The following is a 23,126-nucleotide window of genomic DNA, read 5'->3' as shown; positions in this document are numbered from 1 at the left end:
CTGCTGAGCTGCAGCCTGACATGAGTCCCATGAGCCACAACATACCCAAAAAATCAAGTTCTGCCTGTCCCTCATCTGCCTGGAGACTCCAAAAGCCCAGGGCCCCTCTGTCCCCTTGTTCTGTGCTGCAGTGTGGGGCTCTCAGCGCTGCTCCAGCACCTGCTGTGTCCAGGCCACTCAGAACTTGAAGTGCCCACAATCCACGGCTCCGTGTCAACTTTGCAGGTGAACAGAGGGGCAAAAATCAAGAGTGAAATGTGCAGCAATAAAGTTTGCCCAGGTCCAGTATCTCACTGGGCTTTGGAAGTCCTAAACCAATTAAAATCTCCTGGTACAAACTGGTTTTGCTTCTCCAGCGGGCGACGTCACCTTGCACGAAGGGAGGCTCTGACCCATCCTTAGAGCAGCTACTTCTGCTGTTAGGAGAGGGTGAGTAAGAGCTGAAACACGTGGGAGCTTCATCATTTGGGGCCATTTGGTGAAAAATCCTCTCTCCCTGTCCCCAGCGGAGCTAAACCAACGTCAGTGCTCGGCAGCTGCAGGGAAATGAATCGCTGGGTTGGACTTCCCGCATGCTGGGGTGAATCACAGCTACCAGACGTGGCACTCATCCACGGCAACCAGCTCGGACTCGGGGAGTCTGGGCACGGAGATGTGACGGAAAAACCCTGAGTTCAAGGAGAAAATGGGCCTGGCTGCGCCCAGGCTTGGATGTTCCCATGGGATCCGAGCCACGTCAAGCTGGAGAGCTCATTGCCCCATCCCCCGTGTGGGATGCAGAGGAGGCCAAGAGGCAGCTTCGGACACTGGGAAGGCAAAATGCTGATGCACTGATGGAGTCACCTGCACAGGGACATCGGGAATCCCGTCAGGAGGAGGGAGCCAAGGGCCTGACCCCTGAGCAATACTCTGGGCTGTGGAACCAGCTCCATCTGGGAGGAGTGGTGGTCTCAGGAAGCCCATGAGATCCATCTGATTTGTAATCTAATCCCCCGATGACATTCATGGCATGGGAACTGTTTTCCATGGAAACCTATCTGCAGGAGGACATTCATGCCAGATGCCTTGATTTAATCAGCCTATGCAATATCCTCAGTTACGTTCCAACATCTGACCCCTGCTAACCAGATTGGGTACTTCAAAGCCGGGAGAGCATTTTTCATGCCAGGGAAAAGAACCATGGAATTTCTAGAGCTGGAAGGGATCCACAGGGATCACCAAGTCCAGCTCCTGGCCCTGCATAGGACACCCCAACAATCCCACCCTGTGCATCCCTGAAAGCATTGTCCAAATGCTCCTGGAGCTCTGGCAGCCTGGGGCTGTGCCCATTCCCTGGGAGCCTGGGCAGTGCCCAGCACCCTCAGGGGGAAGAGTTTTTCCTTTAGCTGGATGGACACCATAATTGGGAACCAAAGTGAAAGTCCAGCCAAGGCTTTCCAGTGAATTCTGTGCTGGTTCAGAGTGGACATGATGCATTCTCACCATGACTCTGTGGCATTTTGAATGTTCTCTTGTGGGAACCAAGCGCAAACCTGCAGCTGTTCACAGCAGCACAGAGTTCCAGAAGTCTGAATGTACAAATAATCTCTAATTCTCCTAATTTTTGTCTTTGGATAGCACAGAAATATGGATTTATGTTTACCTGCACCTTTTGGCCTCTCTTGATGCACAGACACATCCACAGAGGGAAGAGGAACAAGGTTCCCAGCAATGGGAACAATAAAACTTCCTGGCCTTGTTTGCATTGGCACAACGGCTTCTGCATCCTTCACGGTTCACGAGGCATGAAATATCCCGGGTTATCACTGAGCTGAAAGGTGATGGATCCAGCCCAAATATTGGTGAACACCCAGCAAGAGGGACCAGACACTGTCTCGGGCTGCTGGGTTAAAAATAGCTCTCAATTGTCAGATCTCACAGCTGGCCCCAGCTCGGCTGGAGTGATGGCCCATGGCAAGGGGTGGGGCCAGATGGGCTGGAAGGGACCTTCCCTCTGGGATTCCATAATGCCTCAGCTTGGAGAAAGTTTGCACTAATGGAGGTTGGTAATTGAAGGACCTGATACTAAATGGAACTCAGGACAACTGGGAATTTCTGCTTGCCTAATGGTATTTATAAGATTTATTGGTTGCTTGGATGAAGGTAAAGCCTTGAACACCTTCAGACAACAGTCTTACAATCTGTCTATTACAAAGCCAAATTCCAGCTCAGTAAGATGGACCTGGAGGTGAATGTCCAGGTGCCATGGGCACTTTCCAGTGCTCCAGGGTGCTCCAAGCCCTGTCCAGCCTGCCCTTGGACCCGTCAGGGATGAGGCAGCCACAGCCTCTCTGAGCAACCTCAGGGTCTCCCCAGCCTCACAGGGAAGAATTCCTTCCCAATATCCTATCTGTCCCTGTTCCCTGGCAGTGGGAAGCCATTCCCCCCTGTGCTGTAACTCCAGGTCCCTTAAACGCTCCTTGTGTAAAGATAGGATCAAAAGGATAAAACTTCCAGAAGCTGCTCCCACACTGATATAAAATGCTCAAGAGCTAAAATTATCCCCCCAAGAAAGAAGTTTTTGGTAAAAACTGCATCTTTTGGGAAGTGAAACAAGGGGTGAACCCATGAATACATTCCAACTGCAAACAAAAGCAGGCTCAGAAACACTCACCAAACAATCCAGCCCACTCCATGTGCCTCCTAAATCTCCCATGCCTCCAACGGGTACCACAGGCTCACAATGCCGTGAGTGACACCACAACGTGGGGCTAACAGCACTCAGTGCTCTAAAAGCTATTTCTTAATTTAACTTCCAATTTATGGAGGCATTTTACCATCCTTCAACTCTCATTTTCTCTGAGGAAACGCAGGCCCTGATTTGCGAAATGTTAAAATAAATGGATGTCGCCAAATTATTAAAATGAAAGGCAAGCGCAGGGTTGGCCAAGCAGATCATGGCTGGAGCCCAGCTTCCCAAATTCCCTGAGCAGCTTTCAGCTGATTGTGGAAAGGCGCCATCAGCGGGAATGCCGTGTCTGCAAGCATCACCTCACCCTGGTATGTTTGGAAAGCTCCTGGACAGCCTGTGCCACGGGGAGGGGAGCGTGCACAGATCGTCCATCATCCTGATGCCTTGGGGGGGAATGGCTGGAGCCATAAATCAACAAAGCTCTCCTGCTCCGTCCTACCCATCCTGCCTTCATTTATCTCTCCGTGCTGGATTGTGGAATCACAGAGCACTTTGGGTTGGAAAAGGTCTTAAAACCCGTCCTGTTCCACGCCCTGCCATGAGCAGGGACACTTCCACGAGGCTGCTCCAAGCCCTGTCCAGCCTGGCTCGTCTCACCTTGGAGTTGTTAGACCCTTTTTAGGAGCAAGGCTGTGGTGGCACACGTGGACTCCTGGCCAGGCACGCTGGGGCTGGCTGAGTTTCTGCTGGAAAGCTGCGCCGTGCCTCTCACAAACACCAGATGCTCCAGGCCGGGGAAACAAAGAGCACTTTCTGTAAACAACAGCACACTGCAGCCCTCTCCCAGGCACGAACAATGGGAACCAGCAAAACAAGTGACAAGAGGTGGAAAACAGAGCAGCACATGTGGGCTGGAGGGAGAAGTGCAGGATGCAGAGGAAAAAATGGGAAAGGTGCTGGATGCAGGTGGGAGAATGGGAAAGGTACTGGATGCAGGTGGAAGAATGGAAAAGGTGCTGGGTGCAGGTGGGAGAATGGGAAAGGTGCTGGATGCAGGTGGGAGAATGGAAAAGGTACTGGATGCAGGTGGGAGAATGGGAAAGGTGCTGGATGCAGGTGGGAGAATGAGCTCCCTGGGGGCTGCAGCCTCCTGTCACTGTGCAGGGCTGGGGAGGGATTGGGCAGCCACTGCCCTCTCCATGAAATCTCAGAAAGTTTGGGTGGAAAGGGACCTTAAAACCCATCCCATTCCATCCCCTGCCATGAGCAGGGACAACTTCCACCATCCCAGGCTGCTCCAAGCCCTCTCAAACTCGGACTGGAACACTTCCAGGGATGGGGCAGCCAGAACCTTTTCCTTCTTTTTCTTCCACAACCCTCTTCTTTCTTTTTCTTCAGGGTTGCAAATTGCAGAGGTCACACAGAGCTCTTCTGGGAAGGAAGACAAGGTTGGAGGAGCTGATGTGGAACAACAACAACAATAAAAAGTTAAATAACTTGGGGCTTCCCTAGCAGCGTCTGGGGAATGGGAACAACAGATCCTAGAGGAAATGCTTTGAGACTGCCAGAGATTTGGTCAGCTCTCATAGCCCAGAGTGAATATTTGGGCATCACACAGTGCAAGAAGAAATATTTTCCTCGCTGCTGCAGATCTTAGAATGAGATTAACGAGTGTGAGTAACAAGGAACATGTTGCAATGCTGTTATAAAAGCAAGGACAGGCTCTCAGGTGAGTGTCACACAGGAAATTCAGTGAGAGGAGACCAGAAACCCCAGCTTGTCTGTCCTGGAGGGCACAGGTAAATAAAAAGTAATTCCTTTAAACAATTCCACATTTATTGCCCCCAAACTGGCAGCTCAGGCACACAGATCTCTCTTGTTTGAGGATAAATCTCCAGTTCCAAGCTGCAGCACAGAGATGTTGTCACTGACTTGTGGGTACCAATTTGGGGTAGCCTGGGGGGAGATGCATGAAGAGGCAGGAGGGAGACACTCCAAATTAGAAGAGTATCGTGGCTGGAAGTGTTAAAATTTAAGATTAGGGCTTGTTTGGCTTTGTTTTTCATCACCATAATTCCAGACCATTCGATCCTTTTCTTCCAATTCAGAAAAAATTCTGGTTTTGCCTTCAGAGGAAGCACTGGCACCAGATCAGACAAACATCTCCCAAGTGAAAAAAGCAGGAATCCTAAAAAAGGGACTGTGCCCTTGCCTGGAGGCAGCTGCATGGACTAAATCCTCAGGTACACATGCTAATCCTCAGGAAAAACAGAGCAAGCAGCAGAAACTCTCGCTGCTCAAGCTTGAAGGGAGTTTTCCAGTGAAAATGCCACAAAATAAAAAAAGCTAAAAAATATTTTGAGGAATTACATCTACTTGCATGCCAAGACAAACTGAGGAGCTGCATTTCCAGAGGGACCAAGGGAGCAAGAGCAGAAATGAGAGGTTTAAAGAGCCCTCTTCAGCCCGGTGTGAAGATGGAAAAAATTCAGGATGCTCTGAACACGGCCCAGGAGGGGCAAGGCAGGAGGTGGCACCGGCGCTGTCCCTGTAACCCCCAGGCAGGGACCGCGGTTCTCCGGCCCCCTCCAGTGGCTACAGCACAGGGAGAGGCCGGCAGGATCCAGGCTTTCCCAAATCCAGAGCCATCCTGCTCTTTATTGGGCAGCAGGTGGATCCAGGCTGGCCACAGGTACCTCCCACCTGCCCTCAGGTCTGATCCTGCTGCTGTCCCAAACCATTTCGACCCTGTGAAAAGGCAACAGGCACTAATGGGCACTTGTGGAAGTGGAATTTTGTCCCCTCTGTTGTGTCCTGTCACAGTTCTCATCACTGGAAGAAGAAGGGCTAAAAAGGTACTGTGACTCAAGTTGGGGTAAAAAGGGCTTTACTTGACTTCGGGGATTGAAAAACAAGAAATAAACAAACAAAGCTCCAAAACCAACCAAAAAAAACCACTTCAACCCAACAGATGCCTTTCCCCCACCCTTTGAGCAGGATGATATTTGGATCCCAGCTATATCCCAGATATTTGGATGAGCAGGAAATGGTATTTGGATCCCAGCTACCAGCATCCCGTGCCCTGGAAATCCTCCCCCAGCAACAAAGACAAGAAAGCCAACATGAAAGGACAGCTTTGGAGCAGCCTGGCTGATTTCAGACTTGGTTTGGCTCTTCAAGCGTTTGCCAAATCTTTTTATCCTGTCCATTCAAGCTTCCAGCAAGACCAGGCCACACACACTTTAGATATACTGCACAAATATAATGGGCATTTTTCAATGGATGGGATGTACACTGCAGGAATGTTTATTTTCCCACCCATAGCTTCACAGATCTCAATTTTTACTCACATTTTCTGAGCACACCTCATGGACAACATGGGGAAAAACACCTTTACAAAAGGGAATGCTTTGCTGCATAGGAGGGAATGGTGAAGTCCAAGCTAAGGCAAAAAGAAATGCTGTTTATATAATGTGAAAGGACAGAAATGCATCAATTACTGAGATTTCATACTGTAAGACTATTGTTTCCTAGGTTTAAAAGGAGAGGGTAAGGCAGAGGATGCAGGCTTTTGCCATATAGGACATGACAATGAAGTCTATGAATATCCTGAATTTATTTCAAGATTATTATCTCTCTGCAGTGAAAATTCCAAATTCTCTGTGTATTAAACCAGCTCGGCAAAGCTGGGTTTGAGTAGCCTCAGCAACCAATCTCCACAGGGACCTCATTCCAACAGAATCCTGTGCACTTACAGCTTAATTTCATGTGAGTTGTCCCCAGGCTGGACTCATTCCAGGCCCTCAAGCCAAAGGTTTGGTCTTTTCCAGAGGCAGAGCCCCTCAGTGAAGATGGAAGTTGGATGGATGATCCAGGCACTCCAAAGCCTTGATTCTGCCCATCTCCAAGGCACTGATGAACCTCAGGCTGGTTTGCTGCTGGGCTGGGAGATACATCCTTAGACCTGGAGAGATCCATGCTCAGGGGAATCCTTTGGATGGGATCTCTAATTAACGTTAACAGGCTCAGCTTTAATTACAGACCAGACTTACATCAAGCACGGAGTTGAGCCCATTCTCTCAATTTCTCTGACATTCCCACTGAGGCATTTCACTGCAGCTTATTCCAGGTGGAACCACCATCCAGAGTGGGGCTGAGCACAGGAACAGGGAATGGTCCCAGCCCCAGGCTGCCAGAGCCCAAGGAACATTTGAACAATGCTCTCAGGAGTGCACAGGGTGGGATTGTTGGGGTGTCTTTGCAGGGCCAGGAGCTGGACTGATGATCCTTGTGGGTCCTTCCAGTTCTCCCATCCATCCTACCACCTTTACCCCAGCTGGGGGTCCCATTTACAAACCAACTAAAAATCCTCAGGGAAAAACCAACCCCAAAAACTGTTCCCGTGGCACTTTCTCAACACAGTCCACCTCATTTTTTGCCTCCCCATACTGGAGCTCAGGAGCATGGTGAGCTCCTGCAAACCATTATGGATCCCCCAGCAAGGTGCCAAGAGGCTTTACAACCGGTTTGCATCTCCCAGGCATGTTCACACCTCTATAAAGCCAGTGCATGACTCGCTGCCAGCGCCAGGAAAACCAAAACCAGCTGCAGGCCTGGGAAGGGAACGGTGCAGAACTGCCCCTCCTCACCTGCCCACAGCTCCATGTCCCCTGCACCTCACCTGGAGAAGGTCTGGAAATATCCTCTGCTTTGGTTTGCTTTTGCATTTATTTATGCCTCTGGGAAAAGAACGTTTTGGGACCAGCGTTGAGGCCTACGGGGTAAACCCATAGGGTCCAGGGACAAGGCTCGGAGCAACCTGGGATAGTGGAAGTGTCCCTGCCCATGGCAAGGGCTTGGAGGTGGGCTTTAAGGTCCTTCCCAACCCAGACCAAGGTGGGATTCTCTGGTCTTTAAGGTCAACATCTGGAAAATTACCTTTGCCAGCTGAATGAGCACGGGAAGAAGAGCTAGTAAAGAAAAATCATCCAAAAAAATTGAACTTGCAACACAGTGACTTTACTTGAATCGGAAAAGTTAAAGCAAGTACCATTTATCACCTGAGATTTTTCCTAAGATCCTGAGGCACCATCACCTCTACCCTTCTGAAGTTTTGACAACAATTCCTCTGCACTGAGCATGACTGGCTGACCCTGAGATCCCAACAAAAGGCCGCTGACTCCCTGTAGAATGACTCTCCTGGGAGTTTTGGCATGAAGAGGCACTGGAAGTCAATGGAGCCCAGGCTGCTGGATGCAACACTATGATTAGAAGCACAAAATCTCCCAACTCCTCAAAATAACCCCCTTTTTCCTCCCTTTTCCACAATGCAAACAAAACAGACCTGTTTCGTGGATCTGGGTGAGTTTTCTCTGGTCTTACCACGGCATATGAAGTAACATGTAGGTAGGAACTTCTGGGTTTATGTGCTGTGATGGGAAAAATAGTAAAGTAGGGACACTTTCCCCGCACAGAAATGCCACAGAGACCCCAGGTGTGTGTGCGACACAGATCAGTAACAGAGGTTACGCATTTGCCAACAGCTACAGGATATATTGTATTTGCTCCAGCAACACCCACACACGTTCAGCAGCCTCTCCCCAAGGAGATAAGACACTGAATCACTGCACCCTATATCTGGAGGAGAAAAAAAAATCCACAGGAGCAGGGAATTATGTGCACTCCATGAAGGAAAAAGAGGCAGGATTTGCACCTGGCTCTGTCAGGGCACTCATTTACCAAGTCAAACTGTCCCCAAAAGCAGCCAGCCACCCTTTAACTGTGTTCGTGGAGTAAAAATTGTTTAATGGGGTCTGGGATGGGAAGGCTGGGGATCAGATCCAGGCGGGATTTGCCAAGGATTCTCCGCACAGCTATGCGGCACAGAGACAAGAGGCTCCGGGCGCGGCCTGCAAGGAAAAACACAGGGAAGGATTACTGGAGAAACAGAGCAGGAGAACAGCAGCACGGAGGCAGGGCGGGAGAGCTGAGTGTGCACAAATCCTGCCTCGTGAGGAGGTCAAACCTCCTGGGCTTGGAACAGATTTCCAAGCACATGGGCAGGCTGGAAGGCAGGATGGGCTGGAGACCATGGAAGCCATCACTGCCAAGCCCACAGCAGGACCTGAGGGAGCAGCTGGAGCTGTGCCAGGGGGCTTTAGGTTGGATTTCAGGAAAAGGTTCTTCCCTCAGAGGGTGCTGGGCACTGCCCAGGCTCCCCAGGGAACGGGCACAGCCTCAAGGCTGCCAGAGCTCCAGGAGGGTTTGGACAACACTCTCAGGGGTGCACAGGGTGGGATTGTTGGGGGGTCTGTGCAGGGCCAGGGGTTGGACTGGATGATCCCTGTGGATCCCTTCCAACTCCACAGTTCTATTTGGATCATTTTAAAATTATGCCAACAGCACTGATGGCCAGCTCAGGCCTTATCCCAACTTTCTTTTGAGTGCTTCCTTTGACTCCATGGAGAGCTCTTCCAGCACAGGGACAAGAGGATGGTGGTGCCCATGTTGATTCAGGAACTGGAACTCCATGGCATCACTCCATTATCCCATATGCTCCAACTGAGGAGTCCCATTTGCCTCCTAAACCCAAGCCTAATGGAACTCCAGCTTATGTGAGCCTCGCTCCTCAGAATCCCAGGCAGGCTTGAAAACCAGGCCCATGCAAAGATGAGTAACCTGGGGATGTGAATTGTATCCCACAGCCTGAATCCCCTTAAATTTCTCCGGAGTTCAAGAGGGAAACCCCACTTCCATCCCTGGTGCAATGCTGTGGCCTTCACCAGGTGAGTTTCCGAGGTGCTGCGCTTTTCCCCAACTTTTTTCATCTCCATCCGAGCTTCCTCCTGACCCTTTTTACCACTGTTTGTGGCTTTCCTTCCCAACCAGATTAAACTCCATCCTGGATCCAGAGCCCAGGGCCACACAGGAACAGCAGGGACACACCTGTGTGGCTCTGGAGAACTGGATGCCACTGGTGATCCACAGCTCAGATAGGACCCTTTATGCCTAGTCTACAAGAGTGGGCAATGGAAAAGAGCTGGGAGGGATGAAAAAGGTGGAGTAACAGACTTTGGTTAGTTACTTTAGCCCAACAACAGGGGTTTGGCTGCTGAAGGACTCAAGAGGGGGAAACACCGTGTGAAGGCACAAAATGCAACATGGGAAAAGCAGGGAGTGGAGAAATCATTAATGCTTTGTTTGCCGGCTCGTTAGACCCCATTATCCAATTGCTGACGGTCCTTGAAGTGAGGACAGCAACACCCACCCCACCAGCTCAGCAGCACCTTCACTTCCAAAGAACCCCTCCCAAGTGCTCTCCCAGGGACCCAAACCCACTCACCCCTCGCTTCTTTGAACACCTCCAGCGCCTCGGCGTTCACCTTGACCCTCCCCGCGGCCTCGACTCCCAAGGCCTCCACCTTGACAAGGTTGAGATCCGCTCCAAAGTCAACGAGGAGGCGGACGAAGGCCGGCTCGCAGCCGTGCCGCAGGACGGCGTCCAGCACGCACACAGGCGAGCCCCGCGAGAAGCCCCGCACGTTGACGGGCCCGCAGCAGTTAAAATCCGGGTTGGCTCCCGCCTGGAGCAGCAGGCGGAAGCAGGGCAGGTTGTGGTAGGCAGCGCTGATGTACAGGGGACACACCACCAGCGTGGTCAGCGGCCGCGGCGCCTGGCCCGGCCCGCGGGACGCCAGCTGCTGGTTCACGTCCACGTCCGCGCCGTACCTGCTCCAGGGAGAGGGAGGGAAGGTTGGGAATGGCAAGGGAGGAGGTTGAAGGACATGTGTGGAGTGAGAACCTCTGGAACCTGCCCATCCCTACCCTGAGATGGGCCTGGCAGAGCTTCTGAGTGGGGACAACGCAGCGTGATCTCCCAGAAGCAAAGATGTTTCCTTGCCCACAACAGCCCAGGATTTGGAGAGAGGAGGAACAGCAACATCCTTGCCCTCCTGATGGATTGGGTTTGCATGGCCAGGTTTTGGTGGTGAGAGGCTACAGAGGTGGCTTCTTTCAGAAGCTTCCCACATGTTGCGTCCCCTTCCTTGAGAAGGAGGGAGAGGTGGGGGAAGGTGTTTTTTAAGACTGACTCCACTTCTCCTTACCCTGCTCTGATTTTATTAGGAATAAATTAAATTTATACCCCCGAGTCTGTTTTGCCCATGATGGTATTTAGTGAGTGATCTCTCCCCTTCCTCATCTCCCCCAGTCCTTATCTCAACCCAGGAACTCTTAGCTGTATTTTCTCTCCTCTCGTGCCTTGGCACCAGGGATGGCTCAGCCCTGAGCCAGCACCACGTAATGCTGGATGCTAACGAGCTGCCTTGGGGAGCAGGGATGTTTCCAGATGACTCCACTGAAGAGAGATGCTGAAATAACTTCCCTACCAGGATAAAACAGGCCAAAAAAGCAACACGGACACTCGATCCCAAACAGCAGGGAAATGGAAACAGGGATCTGCACTCCACAGCGAAACATCCGTGACAAACCCGGCTCCCAAAGGAGCTGGAGGGGCTGGAATCTGCTGGGGATTCCCTCAGGCAGTAGGGACAGTAATTCCATGTACCTGTCATGCAGCTTGGATGGGAAGAAGGAGGAAAACAACACAATCCCTAAGGAGTAGCAGGTTTTAATCCAAAGCCGTGTCCGTTCTACCCACAGAGGGAGAAAAGGTTCCTTCATCCAGCAGTCTCCCTCCCCAGATTGCAAATGGAGCACTCGGAGAACCAGGTTTTTCCTAGATAGCATGATATTCCTTTCAGGAGCTCATAAAACTAAGGAAAATACCTGGGGACAAATGCTACCTCAAAGGAGGCTCAGTTCTCGCTGAAACCAGCGGGGACCGCTCCCTATCCAGCAAATATTTAACCAAATCCTGCAGTTCTGAGCACAGCAAGAGTCTCATTGCACTTAAGCACACCCAGAGCAAGGGCTGAGAGACTCCTCTAAGAGCTGCAAATGGCACAAAGTGTATTTTTCCCTTTAAAATTAGATTACACAAGCATTTGGACAGAGTTATCTGTGCTGCTCTGAGACTTCCACAGGGCAGTTGTAAGGCCACTGCCTTCTGAGCAGACAGCAGATCTCCCTTCATTTCAGTCCTTTCTTCCCCCATTATTACCACCAAAAGTCTCAGTAGAAGCCCTCAATTCAAAGCAAACCCCCAAATTCTACTTTTAGCAGGGTCAGACATGCACCTGAGGGATGAGGGTGATCTGGCAGCTCTCTTTTTCCCAGTTTTAGCCTGGCAAAAGGATCCTCTCATCCTTGCTACCCTCAGCTCCACTGCAGGTAGCAGTGGATCCCACTACAGCATGAGCCCAAATTATGAGGAATGTCATTTATACCCTGGCATTAGAACACTAAGTATTTCCAGCAGCCTCCCAGTAAAATGGATCCCCACTCCACAGCCATGTGTGGGTTTACTGTTCATGGGTGGGATTTCACCTCTTGCTTGGTTCAGCACTTGCAGGAACACTCAGAGATCCCAACAGTGCTACCACAGGATTTTCAAACCAGGTGATGTTTACACACCTGCAGCACACCTGACTGGGTCCAGGTTCTCTCAAAATATTCCCTCCTTTCTCAGGAAAAGTGTCTTCCTCGTTGCACTCTCCCTGCCAAATCCTGTGGACCTAACATTTTAAAAATCCGTGCAACATAAAGGCTGCATTTTTCACTAAGTAACTCTGCACAGATCTCTGAAATCCCTACTCTGAGATATTTGAAATTTTGGGCAATCTGACAATTTGGTATTAGCTTAGCAGCCTTGGGAGAGACATTGCCTAATAAAAAGAGATTGGACAAACTCCAGTTAATTTTTAATCCTGAAAGTTGTCCAAAATCTTGCTTTTAATATTGCTGGTGAGGTATCCCAAGGAGCAGACACATAAATCAAGGCATCAGCTCTCCCTGTGCTGCTGAAATACCATTTGCTACATTTCACCCTGCCTGGGTGGAGAGAGCAGGGGAGATTTTTGGGAATGCAGCGAGCTGAACCCTGTGCTGATGGGAACATCCTCCTCTCAGCTTGTTGGGAAAGGAACATGGAGGGGGGGATTATCTCCCCTTCTTCCTCCAAGCTGTATTTGCATGAAAATTCAAAAAAGGAAGAAAATCCCCGAGGATTCTGAATATTTTCCTACTTAAATCCTTTTGTTATGTTCTAGCATTTGAGGTCATCAAAAGGATTCCTTCAATTTTCTTCTCTTTTCACTATTTCTCCCTACAACCTACATTTTCCCATTATGATCCCTTATTATTTGGCATCCATGGCCCACATAGCTGTCCAGAACAATCCCTTGGACAGAAATCTTCCCATTTTAAAAGAAGGAATAATCAGGGCACGCCACAGAAGGAGCAATTCAAGTTCCCACAACCTCCTGCTACACCCTGAGCCCTGACGGTGCTGGCAAGGGAGTTGCCTGAGGGAAAACCCAACACCCAGGGAAATTTTTTGGGGGAATCCACCTCCCTCCTAACTCCAGTCAGGGGCATGGTGGAAGCTGGGGGAATTGCAAGGTTTGGATCCGACGGGATGGAAGGCTCAGAACTGGAGACTCATTGGAACAGGTGGGAACAGCCCCATTGCTGAGGCCAAGTGACGGTAAATCCTAAGACATCCCTTTGGGCACCTCTCCACCCTCTCCTCTCCAACCCAAGAGGTGTGGAGGCTGCAGCCAGGCGAGGAGGGAAGGCATGCCAAGGGAGCAGGGAAAGGGAGAGGCAGCCCCGAGCTCTGACCTGATGAGCTCCTGCAGGATGTCGGCGCGCCCCACCCGTGCCGCGTGGTACACCGGCGTGCTGCGGTGGTGCCGGCTGCCGTTGGGATCAGCGCCGGCCTTCAGCAGGATCTTGGCACACTCCAGGTGCCCGTTGACCACGGCCACGTAGAGAGCCGTCTGCCCCTTGACGTCCACCAGGTCGATCTCGGCCCCCTTGCGCAGCAGGAAGTCGACGCAGGGCCCGTGGCCGGCGGTGGCGGCGATGCGCAGGGGGGTGCAGGGCAGCCACCCGCAGCACCACACCGACTTCTCGTTGATCCGGCTGTGGTGGGGGGACACACGGTTAGAGCAGCCCCATTCCCTGCAGGAGGGTGTCCCCTGTGAGTCTGGGCACTGCCCGGGCTCCCCGGGGAATGGGCACGGCGCCAAGGCTGCCACGGCTCAAGGAGGGTTTGGACAGCGCTGCCAGGGGTGCACGGGGTGGGGTTGTTGGGGTGACTGTGGGCTTGGACTGGATGATCCTTGTGGGTCCCTTCCACTCAGGATATGATTCTCCGATTTCTGGCACTTTTAGCAGCCCCAAAAAGCTCCTGCCAATTGCCTGACAGACGCTGCCTGGACAGGTGAAGCAGAGCAGTGCTTGGATGGTGGGCTTCAGCTGTGCCACGGGCTGCACACCTGCACAAACCCTGCCTCAAAAATCACCTATTAAAAAACCAAAACAACTTCTCCCTTCTGTCCCTTTGTAAAGGGAGATGTCCCAAACTGGTAGCCCAGAGAAGCTATGCCTGCCCCATTCCTGGAAGTGTCCAAGTCCAGGCTGGACAGGGCTTGGAGCAACCTGGTCCAGTGGAAGGTGTTCCTGCCCGTTTCAGGGTTAGGATTAGGATGAGCTTTCAGGTCCATATCTATCTCCAAATTCAAAGACATCACTTCTCTGCTCACTCCATCACTTGTTGAATGGAGCTGTGGGTCCCACCCTCCTCTTCCTGTCAAACTCTGCTTTTTCCCACAAAAAACCCTCAGCCCAAGGGTCCCAAGAGCCCCAGCTGCCCAGGTAGCAGAGGGAAGGGCTGGCTCATTCTCATTTTTTGCTGAAATAACACCTTTTTTTTTTTTTTTTGAGGCTGGGAAACATTTAGCACTCTAAGCAGATTTCTCCATGATACAGGAAAATTAATTAACTATCCCCACAGTCACAGGGTTAGCACTGGGCAGATTTTGTAACATGGGCTGTTTCAGGTTTATAGTTGATTATAATCCCTTTTGTATGTTTTCCCCATTATCCGTAGGCTCCCGTTTTCCTGGTATCACATTCCTATCCTGATCTGAAAAGAGTTCATGCACAGCTATCACAGCCTCATGAGCAGCTGTGAAATCTGCCTCCTGGGAAACCAGGGGAATGATCTGGGGGAAAGGGGAGCATCCTGCCACCGTGACACCTCTCCCATAAAATCTCCCGTCCCTGGAATTGTCCAAGGCCAGGCTGGACAGGGCTTGGAGCAACCTGAGATAGCGGAAGGTGTCCCTGCCTGTGGCAGAAGGTGGGATAAGATGAGCTTTAAGGTCCCTTCCTACCCAAACCGTGCAATGAAAAAACCGGACGAGATGGGGGTCACCAAAAGGACCAGGCTGTGGAGACAGCGAGAACATCCTAGGAAACACCTCTCCCCAAAACCAGCGGGTGGGATGGGAGCCCCCAAAAAGTGCAGGCTGTGGGAACAGTGGGAAGAACATCCTGACACCTCTCACAAGAAAAAAGGCCGAGATGGGAGCCCCAAAAGGCAGAGCAGTGAGCACGGCGAGCGAAGCATCCTCCCTGACACCTCTCCCATAAAAACCCCCATCCCTGGAAGTTTCCCAGGCCAGGCAGGACGGGGCTTGGCGCACCCTGGGACAGCGGCAGGCGTCCCTGCCGATGGCAGCGGCGGGACTGGAAGCTCTTTAAGGTCGGAGGGGCCGTGTCCCAGGCTGCATGCCCACCTCTGGAAGCTCTCGTCCTGCAGCAGGCTGCGCAGCGTGGGCAGGTCCCCCACGAAGGCCGCGTCGTGCAGCCGGGTGTCCTCGCAGTGCTCCAGCGGGTGGTCGCAGAACTGCTCCCGCAGCCACTCCTTCAGGTTGCGACCTGCGCTGGAGAGAGGCACACGGCGGGGTGACAAAGGGCTGGCAAAGGGGGACAGTGACCCCGCTGTCCCCGGCACGGCCGCCCCGGCACCCCCCTGCCCACGGTACCTGCCCGGGGCGGGCGGGTCCCCGCCCTCCGCCATCGCGCCCCGCCGGCCCCGCTGCCTCGCCCTCCCTCGGGCCCTCCCTCGGCCCCTCCTTCCCGGCCTCCCTTCCCGGCCTGATTGGTCCCGGTTCGCTTCCTGCTCCCGTTAAGGTGGATCCTCCCCGCCGGCCGCGCGGCCTCTCCTCCCTCAGCCGCCCCGGGCCCGGCCGCTGCGGCTGCCGTCGCCTGCTGCGGGCACGCCGGAGCCAGGACAGCGGGCAGGGCTCGGACAGCTCCCCGCAGCTTTATGGGCTCCTGGTCTCCCCGTTTCTGGTCGTTTTACCGGTCTTATCTCGGTTTTCCCGCAGCGCAGCTTCCGGGATCTTCACTTGGAAGGGATCCATAAGAATCCTCCAGTGTAACCCTGCCCAGACAGCCCAACATTCCCACCCTGTGCACCCCTGAGAGCATTGTTCAAATGTTCCTTGAGCTCTGGCAGCCTGGGGCTGTGCCCTTTCCCTGGGGGAGCCTGGGCAGTGCCAGCACTCTCTGGGGGAAGAACCTTTTCCTGATATCCCACCTGACCCTGCCCTGACACAGCTCCAGCCACTCCCTCAGGTGCGGGCCCTGTCACAGAGAGCAGAGATTGGAGCTGTTCCTTGGGAGGAAGCTGCCAGCCATGCTGAGACCTCCTTTTCCTCTTCTCCAGCTGAACAAACCCAGTGCCCTCAGCTGTTCCTCATCCCTTTACCATCTTCATTCTCTCTATTCCCTTCACCATCATTGTGACATTTCTTTGAACACTAACAGCTTTATATCCTCATTATTGCTCTACAAGCGTTTAAAACACACCCTCAGCTTCTAAGTGCACATTTTCGAGTCTCCAGTGACAGCAGGGAATGGTGGTCATCCATCCATCCATCCATCCATCCATCCATCCATCCATCCATCCATCCATCCATCCATCCATCCAGGCAGGCAGGATATCCCTCCAGAGACACCAGGCTCTGGCTGCAAACATGGTTTCCTGTGACTTTTGTACTTTGAGCTCGAGGAACACGCAGGAGAGAGGCACAGTCTGCAAATCAAACCCTTTTCCTTTGCCTGCTGGAAGATCAGGAGGGGATGGGATTGATGGGAATTTCAGATCCACTAGCACTGCCACCTTCTCCTGCCTGCAGCCCTTACACCCCTGTATGAGGCATACCCATATACACCTTGCTTGGTTTCTAACCCCAATTTACAGCTGCATCCAGAGGCTCTGTGTGCCCCACTCTGTCCACTCTGGGCAGGGAAGCAGCCCTACACATCCCATTCCCTGTTGCATCGCTTACCCATTTAATGGGAATACATTTAATGAGCTCCTCCAGCTCCAGTGGAGCGATGGGGGCTCATCCAGAGGAAAAACCATGTTGGTCCATGGGCTTTTTTTTAAATTTGGAGCTGATTGTTCTCCCACAGGGAAAGTGTGGACAGGCGAGAAAGGGGAGCAGAGGATGGAACACTGTTTATTAGCAATAGATCCATGGGGAAAGCAAAGCCCTAGAGGGGAATAAAGGGGTGGATAAACAGGACAGACAAAGCTGGAGTTGCTCATGGTTTGAGGTTCCTTCAGTTCTTGCTGCAACGAAGGCAGAACGTTCTTACAGACCATATCCCAGGAGATTTTCCTGCTTTTTGTCTCCTGAACCAGGCTTTGATTCTCTCCTTTTTTAAATTTTTTTTAATTAACTTTTCCTTAAATGCACGTGAAGAGCAGCCCATCCCAAGTTGTCCTGACGAGTTCTTGCACAGTGGTAGTGAGAGGGAGTGACTGTGCAGACTCAGCCTCCAGCTCTGGAAATCCATAGGTGTTTTAAGAGAAATCCCATGGGGAAATGCACTAAACTCTGCTAATTTATATCACTTCAAGTGGCTGCAGTGGCAAAGTGGAAATTTGCAAACAGTTCACCATTTGGTGAAGACCTAGCTTTTTCCAAGTCTGGAGAAATTGTTTTGTCCAGCATATCCTGACAGCTCCTACCAGCTGTGCCAAGCTGAGGGCACAGGCTGTTGGCAATCCACACCAAAAATGGAGCCTCCAGGAGGAGACTTCCAGGGTCTAAAAATAGTCACTTATCCAACACAGCAACACATGCTGGCTCACCCATTAGGCAACACCTGTTCTCCAGCTCCTAACCCTGAAGCAATGTAAAAAAACCCCTCAAATTCAATAAATAAATACATACATACATACATAAAGAACTCCTCCTGCTGATCCTGATCCAGAGGATCCCTCAACCATCCCCTCCACATTCATTAAGATTTCCCACTGCCCCCCCCCAGAGCAGACACATCCTCCTACTCCCCATCCTCTCCCAACTGTGCTCCTCATGCTTCAAATAAAACAAGTTCAGCCATCCTGCTCCTGGAAACAGGACCCCTAGAAAGGACCAGAAAGGAATCAGCCCATCCACTAGGCTCCCACTACCCTTCCCTTCCCTTCCTTTCCCTTCCCTTCCCTTCCCTCACCTGATCACGGCTGAGGGGCGAAGAGGGGGCAGGGGTGAACTCCTGTTAATCCACTGCTTTTACTCCCTGGAATGAAGCCAGTGGTTGCATTTAGTGCCAGGCTGAGAAGAAAATGAACCTCCCTCTCTCCCTCTCATTCCTGGATAAACATGGACATCTTGGGAGCCTTGCCTGAAAAGGACAATGATTTACACCTGGTGCTAAAACCAGTGGTTAGTCTCACCACCACCACCACCACCTCCAACGCCCATTTCCAGGGGCACCACACCTTTTAAATCCACCTAGGTTCCTCCCAGACCTTCCAAGCAGCAGGAAAAAAGCTGCATTATGAAATACTTTGCAATTGTAACTGCTTTGATGCCAGGGTCGCAGTGAAGGAAAAGAAAGAAAGGAAGGGGGGGAAAAATGCCGTGACCAGAAGTGTAATTCACACTTAGCTCAGTCTGTAAAACTTCTCCCTGCCTGGATCCAAGCCATCGGCTTGCATTTGTAGTGAACTCTCAAATGAAGTTGCCCTAGTGATAAATGCATCTATGGGGAAAGATGTAGGGGGAAAAAAGTCCCTCATGCCCTTGTTTTTAGCTCAGCCTGATGCTTTTCTGGGGAATTGGTGTGGTTCCTGAAGTGGACATGAAGGCATGCATTAACAACAGAAAACAGGAATGAGAGATGGGAGGAGAATTGAATTCCAGCATCCAGGATGTCATTAGGACTGGGGCTGGAAGCACAAACATGACAACAGAAAGGTTGCTTGGAGTCCAGGAAGTCAATCCTGCTGCAAATGGGCCTAAATACCTCTGTGCTGAGGGAAAACAGGCAGCACTGATCATCAGCCAGCTGAGTTCGAACCTTCCTTCCCGTGTCCAGCACTTTGCCCCTTCCATCCTGACCGGGAGAAAGCAGAGGGTGTGGAGTGGAGATTCTACTGCAACACCACAGAAAGGCAGGGACTAGAAAATCCCACCCATCATCATCCATCATCATGAGACAGAGCTGAACAGTCACCCCACTGCTCCTGAGAAAACTGGGACAATCTGTCCTGACAGTGAGGGAAAAGGGCTAAAATTGAGTAAAGAGCCATCAGGATTAACACAATTAAGGAAAAATAGCCCTAAAAAAGGGAGTATTCCCTACTGGCTGTGCCCAGAGGGTTTGGGGCACAGCACCTCTGGGCGCTGGAATTTTGTTTAGGATTTTCAGCCTTGCCCAGAGGGTGCCCAATGATAAGGAAACAGGGCAGCAATTGTCCTACACATCCCTTCCATTTCTCCCAATTAAATTATGGGATTCCCTGCTTTTCCCTCATTCTTTTCCTGTCATTTATTTCCATTAAGGGCATGAAAGGATCTGGAAATCCTTGTGGGCTGTGCTGCAGGAACACCTCAGGAGCATGAAGAACCCAAATCCACCAGCCTGGTGTCTCCAACAGGATCCAGCCACAGGTTCCCAGCTCATGGATCAAGCACAGTTGCAGACATTTTTTTCTCCAGGGCCATTATTATGAACAAGTTTGAGGCAGGGAAGGAAAACACTGATGGAGCTTTTATCACCATTTTCCAGGAGAAACAGCCATCCTTTGATGGCAGATGTGGGAATTTCACAGGAGAAGCAGGCGTCTCCTTTACCTCAGTCCACAAAGGAAACACCTCCTTACAGGCAGGTTAGAAAATACCAGAAAATCTGCTGAGGACAAGTTTCCATCCAAAAAGGCAAAGGGCTGCCCAGGAATGAGTCACTCAGGAACATTTCAGCCCAACTCCCACCAGGGATTTGCAGACAAAAGGGATTTATTTATATTTTTAGCTGTTTGGGTTTTTTTAACTCCCCCTCAATGTTTTTGCCACTTGAACAACTTCTTTCAGCACTCATGTGGAATTTTCAGAAGAAACAGCTCAAGGAAAAGCAAGAGGGGGGGGGGGGGGTGGAAAAGAGCTGGGGAGGAGAAAAGTTTGCACAGGAGTTGGACTTTGATGATCCTTGTGGGTCCCTTCCAACTCAGTGATTCTGTGATTTCACATCCCTCCCTCTTCCCCTGAGTCTGGCTATTGTCCTCTTCATCCCAAACCAGCATTTCTGACACACAGAGAGGTTAAACACTGACTATTTCATAGAAATAACTGAATGGTTTGGGGCGGAAGGGACCTTCAAAGATCCTCCAGTCCAACCCAATAAACAGTGAACATTCCATAGAAATTATAGAACTATTTGGACTGGAAGGGACCTTTAAAGATCATCCAGTCCAATGCTTGAAGGCATTCCAGGCAGTCCAGATATATGCCCAGGGATGCAGCTCCCAGTGCCTTGGGAGTGAGGTTTTAAATGAGGTCTGCTGCAAAATTTGGTGTGATCAGCACCGAGTAGCCCCGTCAGAAACCTGCATTAGTGACAAAAGGCACATCAAGAGCCCCACAGCAGCATCTACACCTCCACATTCCCTCAGAGGAGGTGGTTTGGGAGGGGCATCCAGCTAGGAACAGGTATCAGGAGCTCCACAGCCTTGGACATCTATGGAAAAGCACAAAGCTGAGAAATTCTGTCAAAAAAAGAGAAAATACAGCAAGCAGGGGACTGTGCAAAAATAGGAGACATAAACAGCTGAATTAGGCGAGCTCTCCAGGCACTCTGACCTTGCCAGTGCTTAACTTTCCCACCTTAACACCGTGCTCTCAGAACGCTTTTTTTCCCTGAAATTCCGTGGAAATAGCGCTGCCCACCCGCCTGCTCCACAGCTAGAGAATCCCAGCTGTGGCATTCACATTCTCTGAAAAATCCCTTCACCCAGGATTTTTCTCCTGGGAAGCTGAGAAGCCTCAGAGAAAAAGGAAAACAATTCTTATCTCATTTGCTTCTCCTCTGCTGTGCTCATGTGGAATGTGTTTGGAGATTGAGATGGTTTACCCACAGGTGATTGTTCCATTGGATTCTGCTGTGAGTTGTTTTCACTCATTGGCCAAACAGTGCCAAGCTGTGTCAGGGCTCTGGAGAGAGTCACAAGTTTTCATTATTACCTTTTTAGCCTTTTGTAAGTATCCTTTCTATATTCTTTAGCATAGTATAGTTTGGTATTCCTTAGTACAATATAGTATCAAAAAGTAATAAATTAGCCTTCTGAGAACGCGGAGTCAGACTCATCATTCCTCCCTGCCATGGGGGTTCCTGCAAATACAATACCCAGTGCTGAGTGAGTGCAGGCTCTCAGGGCTGCCCCAGGCACAAGGGTCTCTTTATAGAGCAGCTCTCCAGGCACACAGCACCCGGAGCAGCCTGGGTGAACCGGCAGAGAAAAATAAACATCCTTCTCCTGGAAGTGCCTCACACAATTTCATTAAGCCAGGCTGCAGCGGATGTGTGTTTATTGAATGGAGAGACAAAAAGGGGGGAAAGAAGGCCCTGGGCTGCTCTGCTGAGGGGGGATTTAATGAAACCCAACCAAGCAAGAACCACCTCCGCCCTGCTCGAAGCCCAGTGCTAAAAAAAGAACCCCCAAAGTCATTTTTAGCCACGATTTCCGTGAGCGCGCTGCGGGCTCCAAACCAATCCCTGAGGAAGGAAAGAAAGGTGTCTTTGGGAGGGAGGGGCGCAGGAATTCCAAGCAGCATTCCTGCCTGTTTTGCAGCAGGCCCTGGATGCTGGCCCACCTTCGAGGTGGGCTGTGAATACAAAACATTTCCCCCCTTGTTTACCCTGCTCCCATCCTGGCCTGGCTGCCGCTCGCTAATTAAGAAATTAAAATGAACCCTCGGCTCCACACATTCCTCCCAGGGAAGGGATTTCTCTTAAAATTTCAGGTAATTTTTCTCTTCTTGTGTTGTCTCTTTTTTCAATTGGAAGTGGCTCCAGGGACACTGCTTAAAATGTTTCAATTACCAAAACTCAGCTTCCAGTCTTGTTGCTCAGAGAGGCTGTGGCTGCCCCTGGATCCCTGGAAGTGTTCAAAGCCAACCTGGACAGGGCTTGAAGCAACCTGGGATAGTGGAAGGTGTCCCTGCCCATGGAATGAAAGGAGCTTTAAGATCCTTCCAACCCAAATGACAGGATACTGTGGAAAAATAATGCTGATGATCCTTTCTGCAGCATCTCTGCCACCAGTGATGCAACATTTCTTTTATCAAATGACCCCAAGTTCCCGTTTCTCCACTCAAAAAGAGGTCATGCAGTGGAGATACTTCACAAATGTCACCCTGCTGTGCTTGAGAGGCACAGAAAACACAGCCAGCCATGCCTGGAGGATGTAAAAATGTTTTACTTGTGATCAGGACAGAAATATAGCAATAAAAACTTTAAATGCTGCTAGAAAGGTCTGATTTTAGCTTTCAGAATCACAGAATGCTTTATTCCTGCATTCAAAAAGATTTGCAAAGGGAGGTGAGTGGTTTTGCTACACATGGCTGGGCCGGGGCAGAGGAGCAGAGACAATTATTATCCCTAATAAAGAATCCATACAAACCTATTAAGGCTTTGTTCCTCAAGGAGTGAAAGTTAAGCTCTAATCCAGCACAGTTCACTCTTACTTTTGTTTGTTTAATTAAAAGCTAAACCTAAAGAAAATGGCAAGAAAAGGGGAAAAAAAGGAACAAAAAAAAAAATCCCCCCAAACAGTCACCAGCACCTGGTTATTGCCAGAATCCAAGGGTATGGAATCTGACTCCCATTGCCTTCATCAGCTCAGGATTTGACAAATCAAAGATTATTTAGATTTTTCAGGGCCTCACAACAGCTCAGACAAGCCAAAAGCTGAGCACTCCAGCCTCAGCCTTATTAGCAGCCATTTTCATAGCCATAAACCAAAAGAACAATGTCTCATTTTCTAATTAATGCAGATTGTCATTAATAGATCCCAACAAAGCTGCCTTTCATTCCTTTCCTCGCTGGTGCATTTGGTGAAGCACTTAAAGGGGGCCAGCCCAGTGCACGCACAGAACTGTTTTAATTACATCCTGTGAATTTATTTTTCCAGGGAGAAATATTTCTCAGGGAAAACGTCTATAAAAGTAACTTTAGAAGCAAAGTA

General features: G+C 50.7%; 1 protein-coding gene across 3 annotated transcripts; it reads right to left on the bottom strand.

The window, feature by feature from the left end:
• Positions 1 to 5,766: 5,766 nt before the first annotated feature.
• Positions 5,767 to 15,684, bottom strand: ASB1 (ankyrin repeat and SOCS box containing 1). Of its 3 annotated transcripts, XR_005952347.1 has the most exons (6): positions 15,628 to 15,684; positions 15,379 to 15,525; positions 13,415 to 13,756; positions 10,014 to 10,399; positions 8,016 to 8,580; positions 5,767 to 7,917 (listed from the first exon to the last, which is right to left on the bottom strand). XR_005952347.1 is itself a non-coding variant. In XM_041400266.1 (5 exons), the coding sequence occupies exons 1-5, from the start codon at positions 15,660 to 15,662 to the stop codon at positions 8,447 to 8,449; spliced, it is 1,044 nt and encodes a 347-aa protein (XP_041256200.1). In that variant the 5' UTR covers positions 15,663 to 15,684; the 3' UTR covers positions 5,768 to 8,446. The 3 variants fall into 3 exon arrangements, 2 of the variants coding, with proteins under 2 accessions (XP_041256200.1, XP_041256201.1); XM_041400266.1 differs by having other exon boundaries at positions 5,768 to 8,580; XM_041400267.1 differs by having other exon boundaries at positions 5,811 to 8,580; positions 13,415 to 13,717.
• Positions 15,685 to 23,126: the final 7,442 nt, after the last annotated feature.

Source organism: Onychostruthus taczanowskii, unplaced genomic scaffold (assembly GCF_017590055.1).
Source record: "Onychostruthus taczanowskii isolate IOZ18803 unplaced genomic scaffold, ASM1759005v1 scaffold176, whole genome shotgun sequence".
NCBI classification, from domain to species: domain Eukaryota; kingdom Metazoa; phylum Chordata; class Aves; order Passeriformes; family Passeridae; genus Onychostruthus; species Onychostruthus taczanowskii.
Note: the sequence above shows the minus strand (reverse complement) of the source record. Positions and strands in the feature narration are given on the sequence as shown.

What these genes read in the sequence shown, in the direction of transcription:
- ASB1 (XM_041400266.1), bottom strand. Translation starts at nt 15,662, where the DNA reads ATGGCGGAGGGCGGGGACCCGCCCGCCCCGGGCAG. An exon ending in ATCCTGCAGGAGCTCATCAG is followed by an intron (nt 10,400 to 13,414) that starts GTCAGAGCTCGG and finishes TCCCTGGAGCAG; the next exon opens with GTACGGCGCGGACGTGGACG. An exon ending in GGTGTTCAAAGAAGCGAGGG is followed by an intron (nt 8,581 to 10,013) that starts GTGAGTGGGTTT and finishes TTTTCCTTGCAG; the next exon opens with GCCGCGCCCGGAGCCTCTTG.